The sequence below is a fragment of the Bombyx mori genome, chromosome 10 (genome assembly GCF_030269925.1).
Source record: "Bombyx mori chromosome 10, ASM3026992v2".
Taxonomy (NCBI): domain Eukaryota; kingdom Metazoa; phylum Arthropoda; class Insecta; order Lepidoptera; family Bombycidae; genus Bombyx; species Bombyx mori.
Window position 1 is genome coordinate 8,106,715 of NC_085116.1, and position 24,863 is coordinate 8,131,577.

General features: G+C 37.0%; 1 protein-coding gene and 1 long non-coding RNA gene across 4 annotated transcripts in view; one reads left to right on the forward strand and one right to left on the reverse strand.

The window, feature by feature from the left end:
- LOC101746324 (telomerase-binding protein EST1A) overlaps positions 1-24,863 on the forward strand; it is a 31,078-nt gene that overhangs the window by 4,455 nt on the left and 1,760 nt on the right. For all 3 annotated transcript variants that reach the window (XM_021347060.3, XM_038013205.2, XM_038013204.2), the window contains 18 exons: positions 517-761; positions 1,136-1,267; positions 1,355-1,464; positions 2,029-2,206; positions 2,823-3,312; positions 3,894-4,004; positions 4,922-5,119; positions 5,358-5,419; positions 5,898-6,049; positions 11,892-12,049; positions 12,657-12,730; positions 12,826-12,923; positions 15,615-15,777; positions 17,091-17,208; positions 19,687-19,842; positions 22,101-22,254; positions 23,041-23,292; positions 24,288-24,460. In XM_021347060.3, coding sequence (XP_021202735.2) covers positions 517-761; positions 1,136-1,267; positions 1,355-1,464; positions 2,029-2,206; positions 2,823-3,312; positions 3,894-4,004; positions 4,922-5,119; positions 5,358-5,419; positions 5,898-6,049; positions 11,892-12,049; positions 12,657-12,730; positions 12,826-12,923; positions 15,615-15,777; positions 17,091-17,208; positions 19,687-19,842; positions 22,101-22,254; positions 23,041-23,292; positions 24,288-24,460 — 3,024 coding nt within the window. The remainder of the gene's footprint in view (positions 1-516; positions 762-1,135; positions 1,268-1,354; positions 1,465-2,028; positions 2,207-2,822; positions 3,313-3,893; positions 4,005-4,921; positions 5,120-5,357; positions 5,420-5,897; positions 6,050-11,891; positions 12,050-12,656; positions 12,731-12,825; positions 12,924-15,614; positions 15,778-17,090; positions 17,209-19,686; positions 19,843-22,100; positions 22,255-23,040; positions 23,293-24,287; positions 24,461-24,863) is intronic.
- LOC134199511 (uncharacterized) lies at positions 19,466-24,446 on the reverse strand. Its single transcript, XR_009974027.1, has 2 exons — positions 24,329-24,446; positions 19,466-19,794 (listed from the first exon to the last, which is right to left on the reverse strand). It is a non-coding gene; the product is annotated as an uncharacterized LOC134199511 (long non-coding RNA).

The window sequence follows — 24,863 nt, forward strand, 5'->3', positions numbered from 1 at the left end:
ACGACTTTGGTATCTCTGTTCATCTATATTCATACGTGAAGGAGAAACTTTGTATCCCTTTTTACGAAAATTGCGCGGACGGAGGAGTATGAAATTTCCCACACATCTAGAGAATATAGAGGAGTGCAGAATGCTAATATTTTTTTAAATTATGCCTAAAATATAGATTAAATCAATAAAAAAAATATTACACACACTAGGTACCATGTATTTGACGCACACACGCATGCATACTATATAATTATTGTCAAAGTTTGTTCTTGACGTCTGTGGTCAAATTGAGAATAGATTAAATATTGTTTGTCTTTATTAATATTTTTCTATAGTGTAGTCTTGGCGAAATTTGTGATTATAGAAGTATAATAGTCTTTGAAAATAGAATCATAATAGTGTACAAACTTACAATTTCAATTAATTATAATTATAGTCGAATTTCGACTACTGCGGGATCACTAGTAGGAGTAATTACCTACCACATTTATGTTGAAATGTTTGATAGAAATTTATCTATTATAGCGGAAGAATAGCGTCCCCTGTAACACGCGTACAGGCAGCAGTGAGCGCGGCCGCCGGTCTCCGGGCGGCGGGGAGGGAGGGGCCGGGGAGGCGGGGGGCTCGCGACGTTCGCGCCGCCGTCTACAAAAACGTCACGCGCGGCACGCCGACCCGCCCGCTCCCCCTCCCGTCGCTTCCTCTTCCTCCGCTTCTACCAACTGGAGAGAGGAGATATTAGAGTCCAAGCGACACAATACTCATGAAAAGTCAGTCCCAAGTTTGGTAGTTCGCATTTTTCTTTACAGGCTGTTTTATTACGATTTTCCTTAAGAAAACAACAGACTATACTTGAGAGCTTATATCTCAAAGTGGGTGGCCCATTTTCGTTGTAGATGTTTATGGGCTCCAGTAACCACTTAACACCAGGTGGGCTGTGAGCTCGTCCACCCACCTAAGAAAGAAAAAGACTATAGAAAACATATTATACATTTTGTTGAATTGAAAAGTAATCGACCCAATAATAACTATTTCCGTCACTTATTAGTAAAGCTTTCTGTATTTCCTTTGAATACAAGCAGTTTTAGTTTGAATTGCAAACTAATTAACAGGAATTAAAATTCTTTATTCGTTGGCTTATCAGGCACCCAGAACCGACAAACCAAAGGAACAGAATCAACAGTGCTAAACCAGAGAAATCAGAATCGTCCACCTCTCATCCTGGTCTAATAATGCTGCCTCAAAGCTCTATATCAAACCTTCAGAAAGAATTAGGGTGCGTAATTAATACTATACATAATTGTGTCTTAATTTAACAAAATTTTTATAACCTTTTAATGTTAATTGTTATTAAATTTCACAGACGCGGAAATACAGGAGAAAATCATAAAACATTATATGACCATCAGAATCCGTCTAAACCGATCATAGTACAAACTAGTCCTTCAAAAGTAGACATGCGTCTTGAAAGATGTAAGTACATTATAATAATAATTCTGAAGTCCCTATTCCGTTCATTATGGTGATAAATCTGTTGGTGGCAGAGCGTGTTGTGACCCTATTATAGGTTGTTATCAATCAGTGTTCTGTCTGTTTCTGCTGAGGTAATAATGCGTTCCGGTCGAAGGTCGTAACATGATGATGAGAATTTTTTCGATTGTGGTATGTACCTATGGACTTTAACCTCACAACATCAGGAGAGCAGTGAGCTTGTTTGCTTGTCTAATAAATATTTTTGATTTTTTATTGCTTAGATGGATGGACGGGTTCACAGCACACCTGGTGTGGTGCTGGCGCTCATAGACATCTACAGCGTAAATGCGCCACTCACCTTGAGATATAAGTTCTAAAGTCTCAGTATAGTTACAACGGCTGCCCCATCCTTCAAACCGAAACGCATTACTGCTTCACGGCAGAAATAGGCAGCGTGCGGACTCACAGAGGTCCTACCGCCAGTAAAAATCAATGTATTGTTGGTATTGTTTTAGCGTAAGGTAAATCATACTCTATTGTCCACGGTATAATGATGGTTTTTAGGTATAAAAGAATCTTCGGTGCGTGGAGCGATGTCCTGCGACAACAGCGACGCGGCCCGCGGGGACCGGCACCGCGCGCTGCTGCAGGAGGTGGACCGCGCCGACGCGCTGCTGCAGGCGCACATGCTCAGGGGGCCGGCCGCGCTCGCCGACCATTGGACCGATGTCATCGAAACGAGGTAACTAAAGCTCTACAATATTGATTTCAAATCATACGGTAGTATATATCGTGACAGAAAAAGGGTATTAAATACAAAACTATGCACGAATAAAATAGTATCACAATACTGTTTTTATTTATTAACTAGCGACCCGCCCTCGCTTTGCTTCGGAATGTTACGACGGTACGATATAACCGCGGGTGACGCCGCGAGGCGAAGCTAGTCTAAAAACAGTAGCCTAAGTTACTCTTTATATCATCAGCTACCCATCAGTGAAAGTCCCGTCAAAATCAGCCGTTCCAGAGATTAGCCGGAACAAACAGACAGACAGACAAAAATTGTAAAAAGTGTTATTTTGGTGTACATACCGTATATATATATTCATTCATTTGCATTTAGTAAAAAGCGGCTATTTCAATATTAAAAACAGACACATCAATTTATATGTATAGATATAGCTTAATTAGTAATAGCTTTTATCTAAATCGGTTTTGGAATAACACTAGACATTTCTCAGTTTTGGACTTCACTGTGTACAAGGATAATTGGTGGTATTGAAAAAATGTGTTTTAAATAGTGATATTATTAATATATGTAATGTATGAAAACATTAAATGTCTTCTTTTTGTTTCAGATCATTTTTGCAAAATGCTCTTCAAAGACTGCTCATGTCCGATCTCAAATACTGTCAGGCGGATAACGTGGAGCATCAGTTTTGGAAAATTTTATATTATAATTTCATTGAGGCCTTAAGAAAAAGTTTTTCTCAAGTAACGCCCGAAGTCAAGACGAAAGTCGTTAATTTGATCAATATTATAATAGAGGAAGGGAATACATATTTTGAAAATTTAGTGCACACGTTGGAAAAATGCTACAAGTTCAACATTGATGATTACATAAACGATAATCACGTTCTACCGCCGAAAGGGCTGGGTTACGTCGGACTGGCTCTAGTCTCAGTGCAAAAGTTATATGTTTTCCTCGGTGATCTGGCGCGCTATAAGGAACTCGTAAATGAGACCAACAATTACGCGAAAAGTAAACTCTGGTACACCAAAGCGCAACAAATAAATCCCAAGAACGGACGACCCTATAACCAATTGGCGATCCTGGCGATATACTCAGTGAGTAATCTAATTAAATGCACAATCGTTCGAAATTTGATCTTATCGCTGATATCTCAAGATTTAAATTCATTTTATATATGGACTATATTTTTTTTATTTTTTTTGTCAATAAATCTGTGAAAGGCAATTGACTATTTCTAAACTTTTTTATTGACCAACTAAAAGTTATTAAAAAAAAGAAGAAGAAAATTGGTTAACAAACATTATACCTGTTTATGTGTAGGTATATATATAAAGTCATTTGATATTTGTCTCTTTATTCGCGAAGATGGCCGAACGAGGCTACAGCCACCATGAGATATAACGATAAAGTTACATTGCATTAACAATCATTGAAACTGGAACGCGTTATTAGTTTATGAGAATTAGACAAGACAGTGATATTAACTTAGGCTGGCTCTCAACTCATTCTACCATCAGTGTTCAACAGTTGATTCCAATAGGGTTACATGTTAGGAAACAATCGCATATTCATCTTCTGACTTCATAAACGGCTGAAAGTATCTTAGCGTATAAGTTCATCAATTCTTTTCAGTTATCGATTTCAGCTCTCATTGCAAATTGTAATTTGGTTTCAGAGAAGAAAACTAGACGCCGTGTACTACTATATGAGAAGTTTGATGTCATCGAATCCTTTTCAATCTGCCAGAGAGAGCTTATTGTCACTTTTCGATGAAAATAGAAAAAAGGTGACCAAATATTCTAGTAGAGCGTTAGTTTATTAATTAAAAAACATATTTAGACAAAGTATGTATAGTATGTTAATTGTCATTATTACATTAGATATGATGTGAAGTAAAGTTTTAGTAGTTATTTGCTAATTTGTTAAATGTACTATAAATCAAAAAGGGTTTTGTTCAAGTAGTCGCTTTTACTTCATTATAATTTAACAAGCTATTCGGAATGCACTTCATTATAATTTAACAAGCTATTCGGAATGCCTAAGAAGAATCAAAAAATTTAGGGCGTGCTTTTTTCTAAACGTATGTTCATCGCACAAAATTTACGAAGTATTATTAAACCAGTACTTAATGTATTAAAGATAAACTAGGAAAAAAAAGTTTGCTTTGTCGAGCAATCGGGTTAAAGAGCACAGGAGCACTGTTAACAAACAATTTGTTACATTGATTGTTTTGAAATCGATACATGCTCCTAATCCCACTGAACGATCGAATCGATTATACAGAATCGTATGCATACTCTAAGCAGTAATTGAATTTTTAACCTTTTTGCAAGCATACATAATAACTGAAGAGTGAAACATGCAAATAAGGTTAATAAAAAATGATCTTTTTGCATGGCCTATCATCACATTGTTTGTTAACAGTTTTTAAACCAACTTTTTGTTACCAAAGATTAAGTCTTTTTCTCTACTCTGCATTCAATTTTGAATTTCGCGAGGAAATAAGTTCCGAAGATCTGGCGGATCGCGAACGAATTTTCAAAGAGTTGCAAAAATGTAAATGCTACGTTTTGTTAGTTCGTCGATTATTTCGAGATATTTTGTTCTTAAACCGTATCAATCGTACACCCATACTATCTAGATTATCAATATCGCTTAGCTCTGTATTAAAATCAGCCTTTTTATGGCAACATTTTTAAACAGTATGAAGCGGCTGAACGTAAAAGGCGTGCAGCAATAGAAAAAGCGAAAAGCAGCGGCACTGAAACTGTAGCCGGCACCGGAGGCGGCACCGGCGGCGACGGCGGGCGGCGCGAGGTGTGGCTGCGGCCCGGTGACGTCACCGCCACTCCGCGACAACCTGTCATCGACGAGCAACTGTCCACGATGACTTCTGTTGAGGTAACTGTGTCTCTTACTAAGATGCACGCGGACAGACGAGCTATAGAACTCACTAATTGATTATTGAGTCATTTCGTGAGGGCAACATTAATTTGAACAAATTGTTAGTCTCAGTTTAATAGTAGTAGTAATAACGAAGAATTCATGGTTTGAATTTAATTTTTTTTATTTGCTATAACATCTTATCTATAGTTCCGCTCTTTTTAAAGTTATGCTTACACATTTTTTTTTCTTACAGTTGAACAAGAGCTTTATAACGAGCTATTTACATGTTCACGGGAAATTAATAACAAAAATAGGGTGAGTGATTGTGCTATTCGCAAAATTTATTACTTTATCCGAGTTGATAGTAGTTTAATTTAGTGTTTAAAAAAAATCTTTATTAATGTAAATCGAAATCTATTTTGTCTACTTTATTTCTTCTAGCTGTACTTAAAATTAAAACTAAACGTAAACATATTTACACGCGACTTTCAGTTTTTCATTTAGATTATTATTAGTTTTATCATTAGGATTCCGGAGTTTGTATAAACATAGAACAATAATAAATTTGGCCACACCGTCTGCACGATCTTTATACGCGTGAGACTGTCGGCACTGTAAATATGAATGTACTCAGAATTGACCAACAAAATGAATTACTGAATTGGCAAACGATCGGGGTTAAAATAAAAGAGTAATAGCTCGCGCGTAATTATTTGCTTAACATGAAAATAAATGACAAAATAAAATCAGGGTTTACACTATTGTGTTATTCAGCTTTATTTATTGATACCAGAATGGAAACCTTTCACGAAAGTGCCGGCCTCATGTTGCGGCAGTTCCGCACGCTGTTGCACCGACAGCCCCTGCCGATGCCGGCCGCTAGACTCCTTCAGTTGACCGCACTCAACATGTTTGCAGTTGAGACGACCGGTTCCACGTATAAAGGTAACGTTAATTTTTACGATGGAATAATAACATTTGTTCGCTTATCTCGTGCTTCAGAATTATTATAATGGTATGTGTGTGTCAATTGTCTACAAAAGCAAAAAAAAAAAATCCCGTGTGGGCTTATACAGGGTGTTCCAATAAAATTGTTTCACTTTGAATATCCCGCCATTTTAACAGTTGTCATGAATCAAGCTGACACTATCTGCCGGATGATAAGTAGAAACTTCGCCAACCAATGTTTCAACAAAGCATTAAAAGTTCACTCCCAAAAATGTGAACATTTCGCGGTCACAGTTTGCAAAACTAAAGCATTTCTGGATCGTCGCAAAGCACCAATTGTGAATTTTGTGGAAAAACATGAAGTCCTGCGTCAAGTTTAGTGATGTGAAGAATTTAACTCTAACGCGTCGATCAAGAACAACGGAGAATATTGCTGTTGCGGCCTATAGTATTGAGGAAAACCGAGATTTGTCCATTTCTCGTCTATCTTTAGAATTAGCATTCCACAAATGATATTACGCGGCTACGCCGTATTTTTCATAAAGACATAGATCTTAAGGCTTTTAAAGCTTAGTTCAAATTAGGTCTTTGAAATGCATTAAACTGAAACGGAAATTAATCGCAATGGGCATTGGAAAATAGGGTCATTGGACCTTACTTTTTCGAAAATGAAGCTGGAGCAACTGTTACGGTTATCGAACAATGATTTTGTATAACCGTAATTGAAAGATATTGATCTGGGCGACGTTTATTTCCAATAAGACGGCGCCACGTGCAACAAAAGTAACGATACCATAGCTCTTTTAATGAAAAGTTTTCTGACCGTGTGATTTGGAAGAAATGATAAGAATTCCCCACCGAGATCTTGTGATTACCACTTTTTCACTTTTTTCTTTGAGCCTATGCCAATTCATACACTTTATTTTTGTCGTAGCCTACAATCGATTATAATCGAATCGAATCGGGTTATAATCGATTCAAGGCCACAAAGATGTCCGAATTTGCGATGGATTTTTTTATGAAAAAATTTGTCCTACAAGTGTAATGATCACGTTGGTCATTTGACTGATTTTGTTTCCCATTATGAATGGCATACCATCCTTTTTACAATTAAATAAATATCCTATGATATCACTTACAAATAATCGTTTTTTTTTTACATATCAAAATGAAACCTATCATTAGATGACCCTACCACGACTAATTACGCAAATAGACCGTTTTACGCTGTAACCATTTTGGTTCATCGGTAATATTGAAGATATGCTGCACATATAATTTCTATTATATATTAAGAGATTTATTAATAGATATAGAGATAGATTAAAAATTTTTAAATTGTAATGTTATGGTGGTGTTTATATTAATAATATGACAATTTTAGGCAATTCCGGTGATAAAAATTCAGTGTATTTATTACTGTTAATTTGTATTACACGTATTACGTGGTACTCATATTAATGTTTTTCTAAATTATCAATTTATTAAAAACGATATTCAAATGTTAACATGTAACAAAATCTTAGTCGTCCGTAAGTGACCATAAAGTGTTTTCGGATAATATTTATAAAGAGCTCTCAAAGCTTACAAAAACTATAGAATTTATCAAACCCATGGTAACTGTTCAACGTCTTCCTGTAAATTTTAATAGCAAAAGATCACACGCAGGGGACGGCAATTTACGTAATAGTCGTAATGTACCTACCTACAATGCTTTCTTGCCTATGCTTGGCGTAATGGATAGACGACGCACATTTTTTCTGCAAAATTCTCACATACATACAATACAACATTACAACCTGTATTATAATGTAGTTTAATATATTAAAATAAACCAAGAATTGAGTACCCGTTTTGTATATTATTCTTTAGCGTGGCATTACAGTATGTCTCTGTATATTGCAATATGTATCAAGACGAAATGTATCTTGTTTTAATATTTATATGTTTAACTATTATAAGGATGTGTGTGGATGGCCTTATGACGTAATGTATAATGTTAAAATTATATATGTACCTAGCTTTATACAACTGTAGAAGTTGTGCTGTTATATTCAAAACTCGGGAGGGCAGCACATGAATACTCATTTTGTACGCGTAGGACAAAACACATATGGTCGTGCGGTAATTTTTTTTTTTATTACTTAAAATTTTATTATGTGTATAATTCTATAAAAACAACGGTATTTCATACCATTAGCTTCATATCTAGAACTTATAATTAAAAAAAGGTGAGCTGGGCTGTCTGGTTGCAGTGTTGACCGCGGTAGCGGGTAGACCGGGGTAAGTTACCCGGGTTTTGACCCCGGAGATATCATACGCTTGGGCGAGAGTGCAGGGGAGTCGTTCAGTGGGTAGGGTTCTAAATTCCATCGCTTGGCCCCGCGGTCCCCTCTTAACATCTGCGCACCGTCCAGGACCATATATCGCGCGCGCCTCCTAGCCCGGGCACCTCGTAAGAGGTTCGGCCCTCGGCCCAAAAAAAGGTGCACGTATCTATCGATCGATGATATGACTTCAAAGGAACCTGAGGTACTACTGTGCTACGAATGCAATACAAACAACATGATCGACGGCTTACCTAAAACCTATTAATCTATTTGTTTTAAAATAATAACGAATTAAAACTTACGTTATTATGATACATTAAAAGCAAAAACATATATCTAATAATAGACGAGGCAAATTAAATTAGATTTTACATTTTACACAGTACATTTTAATCGGGTGCAAAACTTATTTAACTCTCATCTTGATGAAATCAATAATAAAACTGAAGTTATGATTGTATTCGTTTCCTGTCGTTCCGACGGCGCACAGTGAAGTAATTACAAATTACAAGTTATCGGAGGTTGATGCACCGAGCTCCCGGTCGGCTGCCTACCGCGCCCGAGCACCGCACAAATGCACACATTTCACGGGAACAGGTTCAACAAACTGACTCCGCGACGCCACGGTGACGAACGCTTTTACTCCATTACTTGTAATGTTGTTTTGGATTATTATAGAAAAATTATGGCGCCCGAGACCCTTCATTAAATCGTTGGGTAAGGCGTTGCCCTTTAGTATTATGTAGCGCGCGATATTCCGAGAAAGATTGCCGATAAGCATATTTATTACAAAGACCTGACAAAACGTATATAAAAACATATTAACTATATATATTAGGGTTTACGTACTTTACACCTTTATATTTCTTACTTTTCTTTCTGTACCCTTGAAAATGATTTCCCCCTTTGCTTGCTTTGCATAGAAACTATAAAATCGATGAAATTATTTCAATTGTGTGCTTTCATAAAATGTTGTGATGTATGTTATAAGTCAGCGGTCGGGGAACTTTTTTAAATATTACCCCTAAATATTTTTGTGTAAGTTGATATTACCCCATGGCGAAGAACAAAAAAAAAACGAAATAGCTTCTTTTTAGTATCTTTCGTATTATAGCCCCCATGATAATTTTGAAAAGAAAACAATAACTAAAAATTTAACGATTCTAAAGAAGTTTCACTTCTATATTATTTTTTTACTCACAAAAGATTTATTTTTACCCCCCAAAATTTCATTTTACCCTATTTGGGGTAATTTACTCCGGTTCCCCGACCGCTGTTATAAGTGTAATAATTTACAAAAATACGATTACCCACGTAATGTGTTTGCATGTAACACATCGAGATAGTTGTAGAAGGTTTTTTTTATAAGGCGTTTAAGTAATTGAATGAATTTCGCGGCCTAGTACGACTGAGAAACATAGGTTTATGTGAGTTTTTAAATACATTGCACGAACCCCATAATAAGATAAGAGACACGGCTTACCCGGTTATTTACTATGATCGTAGGCGTGTTGCATTTGCAGGTGCATGCACGTATGTTTGTGTGTATTTTTAGACGATTCTATTTATACGGGACCGGCTCGGAACCCCGATGACTTGTCAGTGTATGATCCAATAATGGCAGGGTTTGTTAGTTGATCTCGAAATTCAATATCTGCATCCTGTCGGGGAACTTAAACAAATAAAATCATCGTTCTTTGGTTGCTGTATCACTGTGCTATTGAAATATAATGTTCTAATTTTGTAATTACGATAATACGAGCAAAAACATGATGTGCACATAATGACGTTGTTTCATCTCGGTTATCACAAGTGGTAAACATGAAAAAAATTAGTTTAAAAATGCTATTTTAGTATATAAATCTAATTATCTAATAAATCTAATAATGAGTTATTGAAATTGTTCGATTTGGAGTTCCCTGGAAAAGGAACCTAGATTTAATAAAAAACGGTGAATTGAAAAATAATATCTTTTAATATTATTTCCTCACGCATTATACATGAGATGAAGCTTTTTTTTTTTTAAAGTACCTACCAAAATTTTAAATTCGTTCCAATCTGGAAAACTTATTATTTAACTTCTAGCGTTATAAGGTGTCAATGGACGTGTCAATGGACACGAGATTAAAGTGTCTGTGATAATAACGCTTTCGTTGTAATCAGCAACATAATAGATTAAGATAAAAATAGATTTAAATGAAAAATAAATACAGGAAAAGCTTCGTAATTCTTGTTATGATTTTGTAGATACGTTAATGTCTTATACAAATGTTTGTGCACGAATATTAATTAATTGAAACAGTCCGATTCCGGTTGTTGCTGATGGTTTTTCGATTAATTCAAACTGCTTTGTGTGATGTAAATGAGTCTCACGATCGTTCGCATATAGTGTTTGCTCGTAAACCTAGACATTGCTGTCGATTATTGTACGCACGATTGCTTCGTCAGTATCGATTTTCTTTTTTTTAAACTAGAGTTTTGAATTCATACGTACATTTTGTGTTATTATGATTCTTGCACGGAATCGATAATGTTTTATTGATTATGTTGCGAATACGATTAATTCTCACCTGTTGTAACTTATGCGCGCGTCTTTAGTGTTTAATGTAAACAATGTAAAACATACGGACTCAAAAATTCAGATAATAGCTGTTGTGTTGTGTATGTTGAATTTCAGAAATTCTACATGATTCTGATTATTAAACATAAAATATTTTTAGTAACAAAAATATTATAATAGTACTAGGATTCTAAATTACATACATAGTAATTTTGTTCCGTAAATCTGTCTTATTAAAAATATTTTTCATACTTTGATATTTTTTATGTAATAATAAAATCTGATTTCTCTTAACGAGTAACTCGGTCTGTTCTGCATTGATCCTATCATATCTTAACATATTTTTAATAAATATTTAGTGATTGGCCATCCGGACCTCAATTAAAATAATATAAAAATTGATGATTCTCAGTGTTTGACGTTTTCTCGTCAAATATTCGTCATGTTTTCCTTTTACTTCGTACTTCTACATTAGGTATTCTAAAGGCGATATGATTCTCAAGGTCACTAGAACCTGGCTTGGAGCAGGTTAGTCGACCTTCCACCAACCGCGTGATGTTAGCGTTTTTCCCACCCTGGAAACCGGAATGCATTACTGCTTCGCAGCTGTATAACAGCCTTGTGGTAACTACCCGTGCCAGTTAAAAATGCCCCTTTCAATTAATAATATAGTCATCTACTTAGTGCAATAGATAGTATAAAAATACATTATTAACACCAATTACATCGCACATACTCATATTTGTCTAATAATTTTGTATTGTGTTTAATCTATGGTTACTTAGTAGTTTGTTTTAGACGCAAATGGCGTCATAACGTTCGGCCAAATATAATAAAGTTTGCTGCAATTCGTAAAATGAAATTTGTGCTATTGTCTGTTAGGTAGTAATTTAAATGTAGCTAATGATTGTTGGGTGTACATAAGTATAGTGTTTGATTTTGTTGACAGGTTGTTCCGGTGCAGAGAGACCAGCCTGGTTGGAGTGCGCTCTCGGCGTATCCTTGCTCATGTTCGGAGCGCTCGTGGAAAGATGCTGTGCGTTATTGCCGGAACCAACTCACACCCAGCACCACGCTGATGCCCTGCAGCTATTACCCTCGATAAAGGTATTACGCTATAGCTACGCCACGTACCTATCAATGCGTGCCTAAGAATTTACGATCTCGTCGTTGTCAAACCAAAATCGGCTATGTGCACTTTTTGAAATTTTTACTTTTTGACCTTTTCGTATAGTTCACAGGATCTACCGTATAAAAAAAAAAACTGCTATGTGTCCATAGCTTTAATATTTATCTATAGCTTTCATTTGATATAGTTCTTAAAAATTCACCTTCATAGAAAATTTTATACGAAAATATTTTTACTCGTTAATTCAAAATATAGTTTTTGCACATAGCAGATTTTGGTTTGACAGCGACGATGTGTAATATAGAATGTAGAAAGAAAAAAAAAGAGTAATGTTTAATAGCAACAACTCATAAAACTCGTTCAGCCAGTCTAGGTAGTTAGGCATTACAAATAACAACACAAGGTTGTAATTTATAATACCCCTTTTCCGTTGGTGGTTCATAAAACAATATGAATCTCAGGCAGTAATGTTTGGTATGTAACGAGTATATTGTACCGCTTTATAAAATCGATTTACGATTTATGTTATGATTTATTCATTACGTCATTACATATAATGCGAGCTTTTATGTATATTTTTTGCAGGTGTGGTCCGACTGGATGCTGTGTCACAGTAGTGTCTGGAACCCACCGCCTTCCTTCACCAATTTCAACGTAGAGTAAGTATATATATTTTTTAAGCAACTAAGCCTGTATCGATTATCCGTATCGATTAATTTATAATAAATAATTCTTTATTAATTGTTTTTTGTAGACTCGAAAGCGACTCATGGGATTGGTTAGCGAAACTCATGAACATACTCGAAATATTAGACGATAAAACGATAAAATTGGAAAACGAAATCAAAGAAGGCAAGTATGAAACTCGGAATAACATAAACTTATATTAAGTTAGCTAACAAAAACCTTGGCTTCAGGTTGCTTAAAAGATAACTTTAAAACGGTTGGTAGGCAGCGGCTTGGCTCTGCCCCTGGCATTGCTGAAGTCCATGGGCGACGGTAACCACTCACCATCAGGTGGGCCGTGTGCTCCTCTGCCTACAAGGGCAATAAAAAAAAATTTAAATATCGTAGGTATATTAAAAATATATATAAAGTATTTTGTGTAACTCGGAGGTGTTGAATTGCGGTTTACCTGTAAATAAATAGAGACGTTGACAAATTATAGTGTCACAGCGACTAGTGCACATAAAAAGTTTGATATCTTTACTTAATGCTGTTGTTATGTGGTTAATCCTGTAAGTGTAATTGCAAAATAAGCAGAATTAAATGACTCCCATAAAAACTTTTTTAATTGTATCAAGTTTTTTGGAATATTAAAGGCTACAAGCGGTGGAAGGAAGGTTCTCGCCATAAATATCGCATAAAGATAAGTTTTCTAAAGCAACCGTTACTCGTGCATCGTTAGTACGCGATTATTAAGGTTGCGGGAATCCGACAACGACCAAAGTCGATACGATTTAATCGTTTAAAGATAAAATCGATTTGTTTAAAACAAAAATATGCGTATGAACTTGGCCATAGTTCAAAGTATTTGGTAGCTTTGTAACATATGTTGTTAGCGTAGGTTGTTATAATAGTTATTATCGATATATAACATCAGTGGTTTTTTAAATATATTTTTTTATGGAATATTTCGCGGCATAAGCACTGATCTACTTTTAATTTTTTATTGGGGACATATGTGAACAAAACAATATTGGAGTTGTAGTCTAGTCGACTAGTTGAAAACGGTACAAAATAGAGATACACTGCTCTTAAAATTATGTGCGATAGCTCATTGGATCCGGATTGACGCCTAGAAAAATGTGCCAAAAGTGTGTATTAGCACATAAAAAATTGCAAAAGTTATAAACAATTAAAGATGAAAAACAAATGGCATTTCGTTTTTTGCCAATATTTCATAAACTATTAATATTTAAGAAATTAAAAAAAAAAGGTTCTGAAAGAGAAGGAAATTTCCAATAAAAACTCCTATCTCCCGGAACTCTATCTTAATTTTTTATAATTTTAATTTAACGCTGAAAATAGACCTGCGCGCGACATTTTTAGGTTGCGCGCGTGGCGTCAAAAGCGAGTACAAGCGAGCGAGTTTCTCGTCGGATCTTCTCAGTGGGTTGCGATTCCGATCTGGTGGTAGATTGCTAGGGTTAGTGTTAACAACGTCGTCAGGTTTGAGCCCCGCGAGCTCGCCTATGGTTTATTTTCTGTTACTTGAAACTTTTATTACCGTAGTGTATTTTAGTTTACACGCTAAAGACTGCGTTGAATTTATACCTATGGTATACCGCAACACAAACGATAATAATACAAAAAAACAATATGACTCCAAACTTACTGTGTTTAATTTAATCACATAACTTGGCTCTCCATTTCATTTGAATACCACAATAATATTTAAAAAGTATTGGCGAGAGAATGAGAAAATAATGAATATTCATGTGAGACTAACAGGTTCCAAATTCACATGTAATTTTGTTTTATTTATTTATTGGGGCATTTTTTTAGTATTCGTTGCCAGACTATATAGGGACACGAGAACCAATTACAACTTGAAACGCTAAGATCATTGATATATTTTATTATTTTATTGCATTACTGTTTCACCGATGAAATGGACAGGGCGGTATTACCCACCCGTAGGGGCTCACAATACTCCGTACCACCAGTAATTACGCAAATTACATTTCTTGTGGGTTTGATTTTTATTTACAATATTATTCCTTTACCGTGGAAGTCTTCGTGAACATTTGTTAAGTGCGTATTTCATTTAAAAAAATGGCATGCAGGATTCGTACACCGGCACAGTTGCATCGGTCGATACGAATGCAACGGATACGCTTATCTTTGAATCTGGTCCTGCAGTTCTAAAGTAGGGATATGTGTACTATAGAAAGGCACTGGTAGAAATAGCAACTAATTTGTTTCACTGGCACAGATAAAATAAATTATAATCATAAACTTTTTGCAAAACAATAGAGACGTTTTAACAATTTTTTCTATTTTAGTGGCAGTTTATAATATCCTATCTGCTACTAGAACACCTGACTGGCGTTTATCTAGAAAATAATGTATTTCCTGGGGAAAGTATCTTTTTCGGTATGAAGGAAATGTAATTTTTTGTACCTCTGTCAGCGTGTCTGTTGAATTTCACTATGATCGCTCAAATAGTTGAAACGTGAAAGCGTTACAAACAAACAAACTTTCGGTTTTAAAATATGGTTACCTTTTTTTTTCCTACCTAGGCTGATAGCCTTGAGAGGCTATTTCAGCGTAACCTTAACTAGTAGGTTCACAATGGGCCTTATGAGAAGGCTCAAGGTCACCCAAAGAGCAATAGAGAGGGCTATGCTCGGAGTTTCCCTGCGAGATCAAATCAGAAATGAGGAGATTCGCAGGAAAACCATGGTAACCGACTTAGCCCAAAATATTGCGACATTGATGTGACAGTGGGCAGGACACATTGCTCGTAGAACGGATATCTATAAATTCATTGATATGTTTTTTTACTTGAATGTGTTCACGAATTCGCAATGATCGTAGGCTACGTTTGCATCCGTTTGGCGGAGGACGCGTCGTTGGGCGGGTTCACTCCGCTCATGTACATGGAGCCGGACAAGGCGTGGGTGCCCCCGGATCCGTCGGCGCACAACCACGCCGCGGAACACGTACTGAGGATCAGGAAGCTGCTCTTCTTCGGGACCGAGTGAGTTGTCACGTGTACCACACGCTACTTACATGTCGAGAAGTGAAAGGCTGCTATTCGGTTTAAGCGCTATTTCGATTAATACGCGACATTTATATTTGTAATTAAAGGTGCGTTTTATTTAGTATTAGCAACAACAGTTCGATGTTTTTAATTGAACTTCAATTAAGTTTACTCAATTGAAATAGCTGAAGCAGTTTTTTGGTGTTTTTTTCAAATTTTAAACTTTATTTTTAGCGAAATTCTTGGAACTTTACAGGAGAGCCATTGTCCTGTAAAGTTTAAAAAGTTTCGCTTAAACAAAATATTCTTTCGCCTCTCGATATGATAAAACATTGTTTAATAACATGTCATGTACAGGTGCGCTTTCACTAACCCCGTGCGTCAGTTCACTTTTACTATCGTTACATTGCGTACAATGCTTTAACGCAGCCTTTCCCAAAGTGGGCGATAACGCCCCCTTGTGGGCGCTGCAGGCCTAAAGGGGGGCGGTAAGAGACCCAAAAAAAAAAAGGGGCGTTGTGTAGAGGCTTGGGAGGAAATTTGAAATTTCATCTAGGATGACTCCTAAATACGGACTTAGTTCTCGCTAAAGTGGTTTTTAACTAGGTGACAAAAAGGGGGGCGTTCAAAAATAATTTATTCTCAAAGTGGGCAATAGACAAAATAAGTTTGGGAACCCCTGCTTTAACGCAATGAAAAAATAACAAACTGGAAATTATGTTAATATTATATTAAATTATGGAATAGTACGAAAAGGGTATTGCAAACTAGGCAAACGCTGAAAAACATAAGGAGTATCGAAATTTCGAAAATCGAACATTTCAAGACTTTCAGGCATGCTAAGGAAAGATTCGGTTAATATCATTATTATTTTTCGGTTCCTTCTGTATTTTGTACCGTATGTTCCATGGGGAGTGCTCGGAGGAATTGTTTGAGATGATCTCCTCATCTCCTTTCTATCATCGCACCTCCCGCCATCGGAGCAGAGTTCATCCATATTATCTGGAGCCACTGCGGTCATCCACAGTGCGTTTCCAAAGGTCTTTTTTATCACGTACCATCCGGCTATGGAATGAGCCCCCCTCCACGGTTTTTCCCGAGCGCTATGACATGTTCTTCTTTAAAAGAAGGTTGTGGAGAGTATTAAGCGGTAGGCAGCGGCTTGCCTCTGCCCCTGGCATTGCTGAAGGTCATGGGCGAACGTAAACACTTACCATCAGGTTGGCCGTATGTTCGTCTGCCTACAAGGGCAATAAAAAAAACACAAGCTCTTTAATTCCATAGCATTATTGAATGTTCTCATTATCAAGGTATCTGGTCGGTGTGGAGCCTCCGGTGCTGCGCTTGGAGTACCCCACTGACGCCCCGCCGCGGTACGTCAGCGCTGTGCAGAAAACTAAACCACAACACCAGCCGCTGCAACTCTTGGTATGGACACTTCGTATATAATAATGCATTGGTGTTATAAGAGAAACTAATCATCATTCATCATCATTATCCTGCCCCTCTCCCAGTCACCTGGGGTCGGCGTAACATGTTTTCTCCTTCCATACTCTTCTATCATATACCATTTCTTCGCTCACTACCTTCTTACCCATATCGTCTTTGACGCAATCCATCCATTTCTTCTTAGGTCTACCTCTTCCTCTATATCCTTCCACATTCATAGTTAACATTCTCTTACCAGCCTCATTTTCATTTCGTCTCATCACATGTCCATACCATCCCAAACGCGCACTTTGCAGCTTCGCTGTCACAGGTGCCACTTTCAGACTTCCTCTATTCCTCTTCTGTATTCTATTCCTCTATTCCTCTTCCGTATTCTGTTCCTCTATTCCTCTTCCGTATTCTATCCATTCTCGTTACTCCACGCATTCATCGGAACATTCGCATCTCTGCTGCATGCAATCGCCTTGCTAAGAGAAACTAATACAGATTACTAAATTACAAAAAAATCTTCTTACTGACATGTTTCATTATTGGTGTGTTTATCGGCGTAGATGTACAGGCCGGCTTGCGTTTCGTTTGTAGTGTTTTTTCCCCCTACCTATTCGCTAGGTAACTAACTATACTGAGTGTAAAGAATTATACTGAGACCTTAGAACTTATATCTCAAGGTGGGTGGCGGTATTTACGTTATAAGATGTTTATGGGCTCCGGTAACTACTTAACACCAGATGGGCTGTAAGCTCGTTCACTCGTATAAGCAATTAAAAAAAGTAGCCTAAGGGGCTATTCCAGCTACGAGCGAGCGAGTAGGTGAGCTCACGGGCTCAACCTGAGAGAATTTACTAACACTAGCCTTAGCAAGAGCAGCGCCTTGCAGACCTTACCACCGGATCGGAATAGCGACCCACTGACGAGATCCAGGGAGAAACTCAATGGGCTGTGTCGGTTGGATAGGGTGTTAAACATTATTATCGATAAACAATAACGTTTTTTTTTTAATTCTGTCTTAAGACTGAATATCGCTAAGATGTAGACTCGAGTTCGATAAGGCTGAAATAATGACTAGATCCTACTCTCTAAATCGGCATTAGCATTAGCGGTACTAACATTAGCAATTATTACTAATTATACAACTAACATTATAAATAAACGATAATTTTCTGTATCGTGAAAATATCTAGTGAACAAATGCTAGGAATGTATGTATTAACTACACACTTTAAGAACAACACAATTACAGCTTAAATTCAGACACGCCTAAGTGTCGTTCGTCTTTAACGTGGGCCAATCCAGAGGCAATTTTCAGATATCCAATTTTCTTAGAGTTTTGTGGATTAGTTACTGGTAGGTCATATTAATCTATTAGTGTTAGTGCGCAGTGTGAGCTAGCATTCATTTGACGGATGGAGTAGCTGCATACATAACTACATAGTTAAGACTTTGACCACATGTTTCAAACTGTAAAGTTATATATCCACTTTACGATGTGTATGAACTAAACGGTATTAGTACCATGTAGGCTGTGAGTTTGTTCAACGATGTCGTGGAAAAAAAATCCCATTTACACTATCTCAGTAAAAAATTTCAAAAAAAAAAAAACAATAGGCTTGTTTTTAATTTAGTGCTAGGCTTCTACACACATCAATGTCGTAAAATGCGGTCAAAAACCGTTAATCTAAAGTTTGCTCGGATAAACATTGCTAAAGTTCACAATTTCACAGTAACGTTACGGCAAGTTAAACTTCCTTATGTGTTAATGACAGTAAAATTTCTGGTTCGTGTTTGCGATTTGTCGAATTCATAATGGGCCAAGATTGTTTTAGTAACGTTTTGCGACTCATATACCGTCTGTGTGCCGGGTATAGGCAGTGGTGGATTTACACTAGGGGCAGTCGGGGCAAGTGCCCAGGGCGGCTTTTTTAGGGCGGTAAATTTTTGAAAGTGAAAAGTTTTTTTAAGTCTTATCAAGATTGCCCAATATAAATATGTAATTTTATTCTATTAATTAATAATTTTCTGTTTAATTGATAATTCAAAAAATTCAATTCATCCGTTATTTGTGAATTATAATTTTGGCACTTTTAGTAAAAATTAATAATCAAAATGATTTAATCAATTTATTTCCTTGGACATTTAAAATAATAATCGATTTTTCTATTTACTGCAATTAAAGAAATTTAATTTTTTTTTTGTGTAATATAATTATGAGTCACCCTAAGTGCAAAATTTATAATTGTTAGAAAAAACACAAATATTATAATTTGTTATATATTTTTGGAATATATAATATATTATGATAACGTTTCTGCAATAAATTAGTTATTTTAATTTTGAAAGTAAAGTTTAAGTATAAATCCCAGTATTGGGGCGGATTTTTTTCCGATGCCCAGGAGCGGCATTAAGCTTAAATCCGGCCCTGGGTACAGGTAATTTACAGGAGCTCTTTTTTGTTAACAGGCCGAAGATTCCGAAGACGAAGAGAGTTCGAGGAGCGGTCCGACCAGCGTGAGCGAGGCTCCGGATGCAGACGAGGCCACCAGACGTCTGCTCCGCCGCAAGGAACAGCTGGAGAACAGGAAGGCCACACTTGAACGACAGCGACAACGTGTACAGGTATACCGCTGTTCTTTTCTACAATTACACCAAGCAATTTTTTCTCCTACCGACGCCGAAATTTCAGTTTTCGTCCCGCTGTACAGGGAAGAAAGTGTAACTTTTCCTCCCGCTGTACAGGGAAGAAAGTGTAACTTTTCCTCCCGCTGTACAGGGAAGAAAGTGTAACTTTTCCTCCCGCTGTATAGGGAAGAAAGTGTAACTTTTCCTCCCGCTGTACAGGGAAGAAAGTGTAACTTTTCCTCCCGCTGTACAGGGAAGAAAGTGTAATCGTTCCTCCCGCTGTACAGGGAAGAAAGTGTAACTTTTCCTCCCGCTGTACAGGGAAGAAAGTGTAACTTTTCCTCCCGCTGTACAGGGAAGAAAGTCAAACTTTTCCTCCCGCTGTACAGGGAAGAAAGTCTAACGTTTCCTCCCGCTGTACAGGGAAGAAAGTCTAACTTTTCCTCCCGCTGTACAGGGAAGAAAGTCTAACTTTTCCTCCCGCTCTACAGGGAAGAAAGTCTAACTTTTCCTCCCGCTGTACAGGGAAGAAAGTGTAACTTTTCCTCCCGCTGTACAGGGAAGAAAGTCTAACTTTTCCTCCCGCTGTACAGGGAAGAAAGTGTAACTTTTCCTCCCGCTGTACAGGGTAGAAAGTGTAACCGTTCCTCCCGCTGTACAGGGAAGAAAGTGTAACTTTTTCTCCCGCTGTACAGGGAAGAAAGTCAAACTTTTCCTCCCGCTGTACAGGGAAGAAAGTCTAACGTTTCCTCCCGCTGTACAGGGAAGAAAGTCTAACTTTTCCTCCCGCTGTACAGGGAAGAAAGTCTAACTTTTTCTCCCTGGGTACAAGTGCGCATGCGCGTTAGTGTCTACGTTTGCTCTCACGCACCTAAAATTCTCCGCCATTGTTGTGCTCGGGTAATTTGCAATTATTGTGCTTAGTGTAAAAGTTAAATAAACAAAAGGCAACAAAATTTAATAGTGAAGTATTACACAAAGATGAGTTCATCAGACAGTTCTTATTGAATTAGTAGTAGTTTATTTAAAAATTAAAAAAACAGTTAAATTGTTTTTTATGAGTTTTTTTGTGTGTAATGTGTAGTGATTGCTTTTACACGCGGGAGGAAATGTCCAACTTTCCTCCCTTGATGCATAAGTACTATTATTTTTATAATAGGTTGGGGAAAAAGTCTTTTCGCATTATGTATGTATGTATGAACTTGTAATAAAATCTCTTTGGCTATACTATTTTTATCAGGTTAACATCACGAGAGGACTGCCAAAACCAATTGTCAGTATTTTTATCAGAAGCCCCAAAATTTCTATAGCAATGGGATCATGTCCCTACCTACAAGATGGCATAAAGTTATCGAACAAAATGGTATCTACATAATTTAGTTAAACGTAAATAAACTATATTAAAAAATGTTGTGAATTTTCTTAAAAAATGCGAAGAAACTTTTCCCCAATCTATTATTAAGTGGCTAATGAACACTTTGTGCATGTGCATCACTAACTAAAGTTAATTTAGTAAGTGCACTTTTTGGCGGGAACGCGAGGAGTGAAGTTTTTAATTTGTTTTATTTTTTCTATTTAGTGTTTCTTCAGGTTTAAATGTGTAATAACGGTGGTTTGTTAACTCTTTAATATCTGTGAAAGTGCACAAATGTGGGAAAATGAAACAAAGGAACGGACGAAGAAATGGACGTAACTTCTCGGGATCCTCCAAAAAGTCCACTGAAAAAATCTCAGTAAATGACCACCATTTTAATGATCTTATTTTTCATCCAATATAATCTTTTTTCATTTAGTTTCATCCCAGTTGATTAATGTCTCAAATTAATCATCTTCTTTTCATTTCCTTTCACTCCATATTATCATTTTTCATAAAAATAAGAATAAAATTAAAATAAGACATGACTTCATGGTCTTAGTTACCAAGTCACCCAAGTTACCAAGTTTTACTGGTGGTAGGACCTCTTGGGAGTCCGCACGGGTAGGTACCACCACCCCGCCTATTTCCGCCGTGAAGCAGTAATGCGTTTCGGTTCGAAGGGTGGGGTAGCCGTTGTAACTATACTGAGATCTTAGAACTTATATCTCGAGGTGGGTGGCGCATTTACGTTGTAGATGTCTATGGGCTCCAGTAACCAGTTAACACCAGGTGGGTTGTGAGCTCGTCCATCCATCTAAGCAATAAAAAAAAAGTAATAAAATCCCTTAAAAAAAGAAATTTAGTAAGTAATTACAAAGTGTTATTACAAATTTAACAGGAAATTCTACGTAGTGATTCGACCAGTATGGAAGTGGAAGTGCGGCCCCGATGGTTAGTCCCGGATACAAATTGTTTCATCGATCATCTACCACTGTTACAAGCCGTGGTCGCTGCGCCGTCTCAGCCGTACACTCTAGCCGTGCCTCTGGTCGGTGAGTATATGCCCTCTGTTTTCTTTTACCTTTCGGGTCCTTTAGTATTTGACAGAATTGAATTTAGTGTATTTGATTATATATGTATGTGAATATACGAGTATATGATGGTGATTATATATAGATATATTATCCATTTTCATATTTTCGCAATAAGTAATGCACCTACCACAAGACTCTCTACACCATCCTTGGTTGACTGGTAGAGTATGCCTCAGGTATTAAGTCCGCCATTGTAACTTTGTGCATGAAGTTGAATAAATCATTAAAATAAATATAGTAAATTGATTTAACTTGTAGTCGATTTTTTGAGTCGTAATATCATAATTGAAATCAAATAAAAAAAATAAAATTTAACATAAATGAAAGTACATACTTGTTGAGCGTCAAAAAGAACTACCGCCAATTCACAAAAACTAGCCTCCGTCCTGAGAAGAACTGGCAAGAAACTCAGCGGGCACGTCTTTTTTTTTTAATATTAGATTTTTTAATAAGATTTTAGAATTAATTGAATACGCAATTTCGAAAAGGGCACATTCTGAAAATGTAAAATGTTCAGGAAATGAAAAAAACTGATTATTTTCTAAAGCTGTGTAAATTTTAAAATATTAAGTTTTGAGATATATTTTAGTGTTCATTAGCAATTGAAATTATTATAAAATGGGTGTAGGTAAGCCTCAAAACTACATGTATATTATTATGAAAAAAACGTATTTGACAAAATATGCTACATGTGCCCTTTTCGAAATTGCATATACAATTGAGGTCGTGGTTTGTGGTCGTCAGTAATGAGCGAGCTGGAGGGGCTGAAGAAGTGCGGTCGCGTGGGCGGCATGGCGGGCGCGGCGCTGGCGTGGGTGTGCGTGGGCGGCGGCGCGGCGGGCGTGCGCCTGGCCACGTCGCGCGGCTCGCTGCTCTCGTCCCGCGCCTTCACCGCCGAGCGCGACGCCGACCGCGCGACCAACGACGACCGCGTGCTCTCCACCGCCCTCAACTTGCACGCTAACCTCGTGGCCGCCCAACCACACCCAGACACCGGTATGTAACGTTGCATATTTATTTTGTATTAGTGCTCCCCCAATAGTCGAAATTCGACTATAATTATAAGTTTTACAATTATATATTAATAATTATAAATTATAAGTTTTTACACTATTATGATTCTATTGTCAAAGACTATTGTAATTCTGTAATCACAGATTACACCAAGATTACACTTTAGACAAATACCTATTAATAAAAACTAAGAATATTTAATCTATTTTCAATTTGACCACAGACTATAAGCAATAAGAAAATTTTTGACAATAAACAAATAGTATGTACGCGTGTGTGTGTTATTTGACATGGTAGTGTGTAATGATTCTTTTTTATTTATTTAATGTATTTTTAAGGAACAATTTCAAAAAATATTAACTTTTTGCACTACTTCTCTATATTCTTTATAAGTGTGGGAAATTTCATACTTCTCCGTCCGCGCAATTTGCGTAAAAAGGGATACAAAGTTTTTGCTTCACTTATTAATATATAGATAATGAGCTTACTATTCCAAGCTGCTATCGGATACCGTAGACATCACCACGTGAATTCTGCTGTCCACTATGAGCATTTCATCCTTTAACTCGGAACGGCAAATGTCAAAATTAGGCAAAACTATGGTATCAACGCGTACAGCATTCTCTACCACCAATACGATTTTTTTATTTTATTTTTTATTGCTTTGATGGGTGGACGAGCTCAGAGCTCACTTGGTGTTAAGCGGTTACGGGAGCCCATAGACATCTACAACGTAAATGCGCCAACCACCTTGAGATATAAGTTCTAAGATCTCAGTATAGTTACAACGGCTGCCCTACCCTTCAGACCGACACGCATTACTGCTTCACGGCAGAAATAGGCAGGGCGGTGGTATCATCTACCCGCGCGGACTCACAAGAGACCCTACCACCAGTAAGAAATGTAAGGACTCACAAGAGACCCTACCACCAGTCAGAATGTAAGGACGCTAGTAACAATGTTTTTATATGTATCAGAAACGAAGCCAGAGGAAGGAAACGGTGATTCAAAGACGAACCGTAGCGTGCGAGAGGTGGTGCTGCTGACGGATGACCGCAACTTGCGCGTGAAGGCCCTGGCCGCTGAATTGCCCACACGCGATTTGCCTTCGTTCGTACAATGGGCTGGGTTGAGTGCTGGAAACGATAAGGTGAATGTTTATTGAAGTTATACTTCTTTAGGCGCGTTATGAAAAATTTATGAGAGTGAAATTTTACGATGCGCGCGCACTGTGACACAACATGACGTACGTAAATATACGACCGACGTAACTTGGCGAGTCTGAATATAGCCGCAGGTGAATTTTCCGAACCGTACCGAGAATTACCGAATTTATACGATGTCAAGAAAAGGGATGTCCAATATGCGTGTTTGAGGATGTTATTTAATCGATTTTTTTTCAAATTGATTAAAATTTCAATAAAAAAGAAAGAAATAAATTTAATAAAAATAAAGTATAACTTCTTACGCGCGTACATAAGTACACGCACCCTTTTTTTATTATATTGTAAATCAGTACAGAAAGATGACAAAATTCGTTTTTTTTTTAGGAT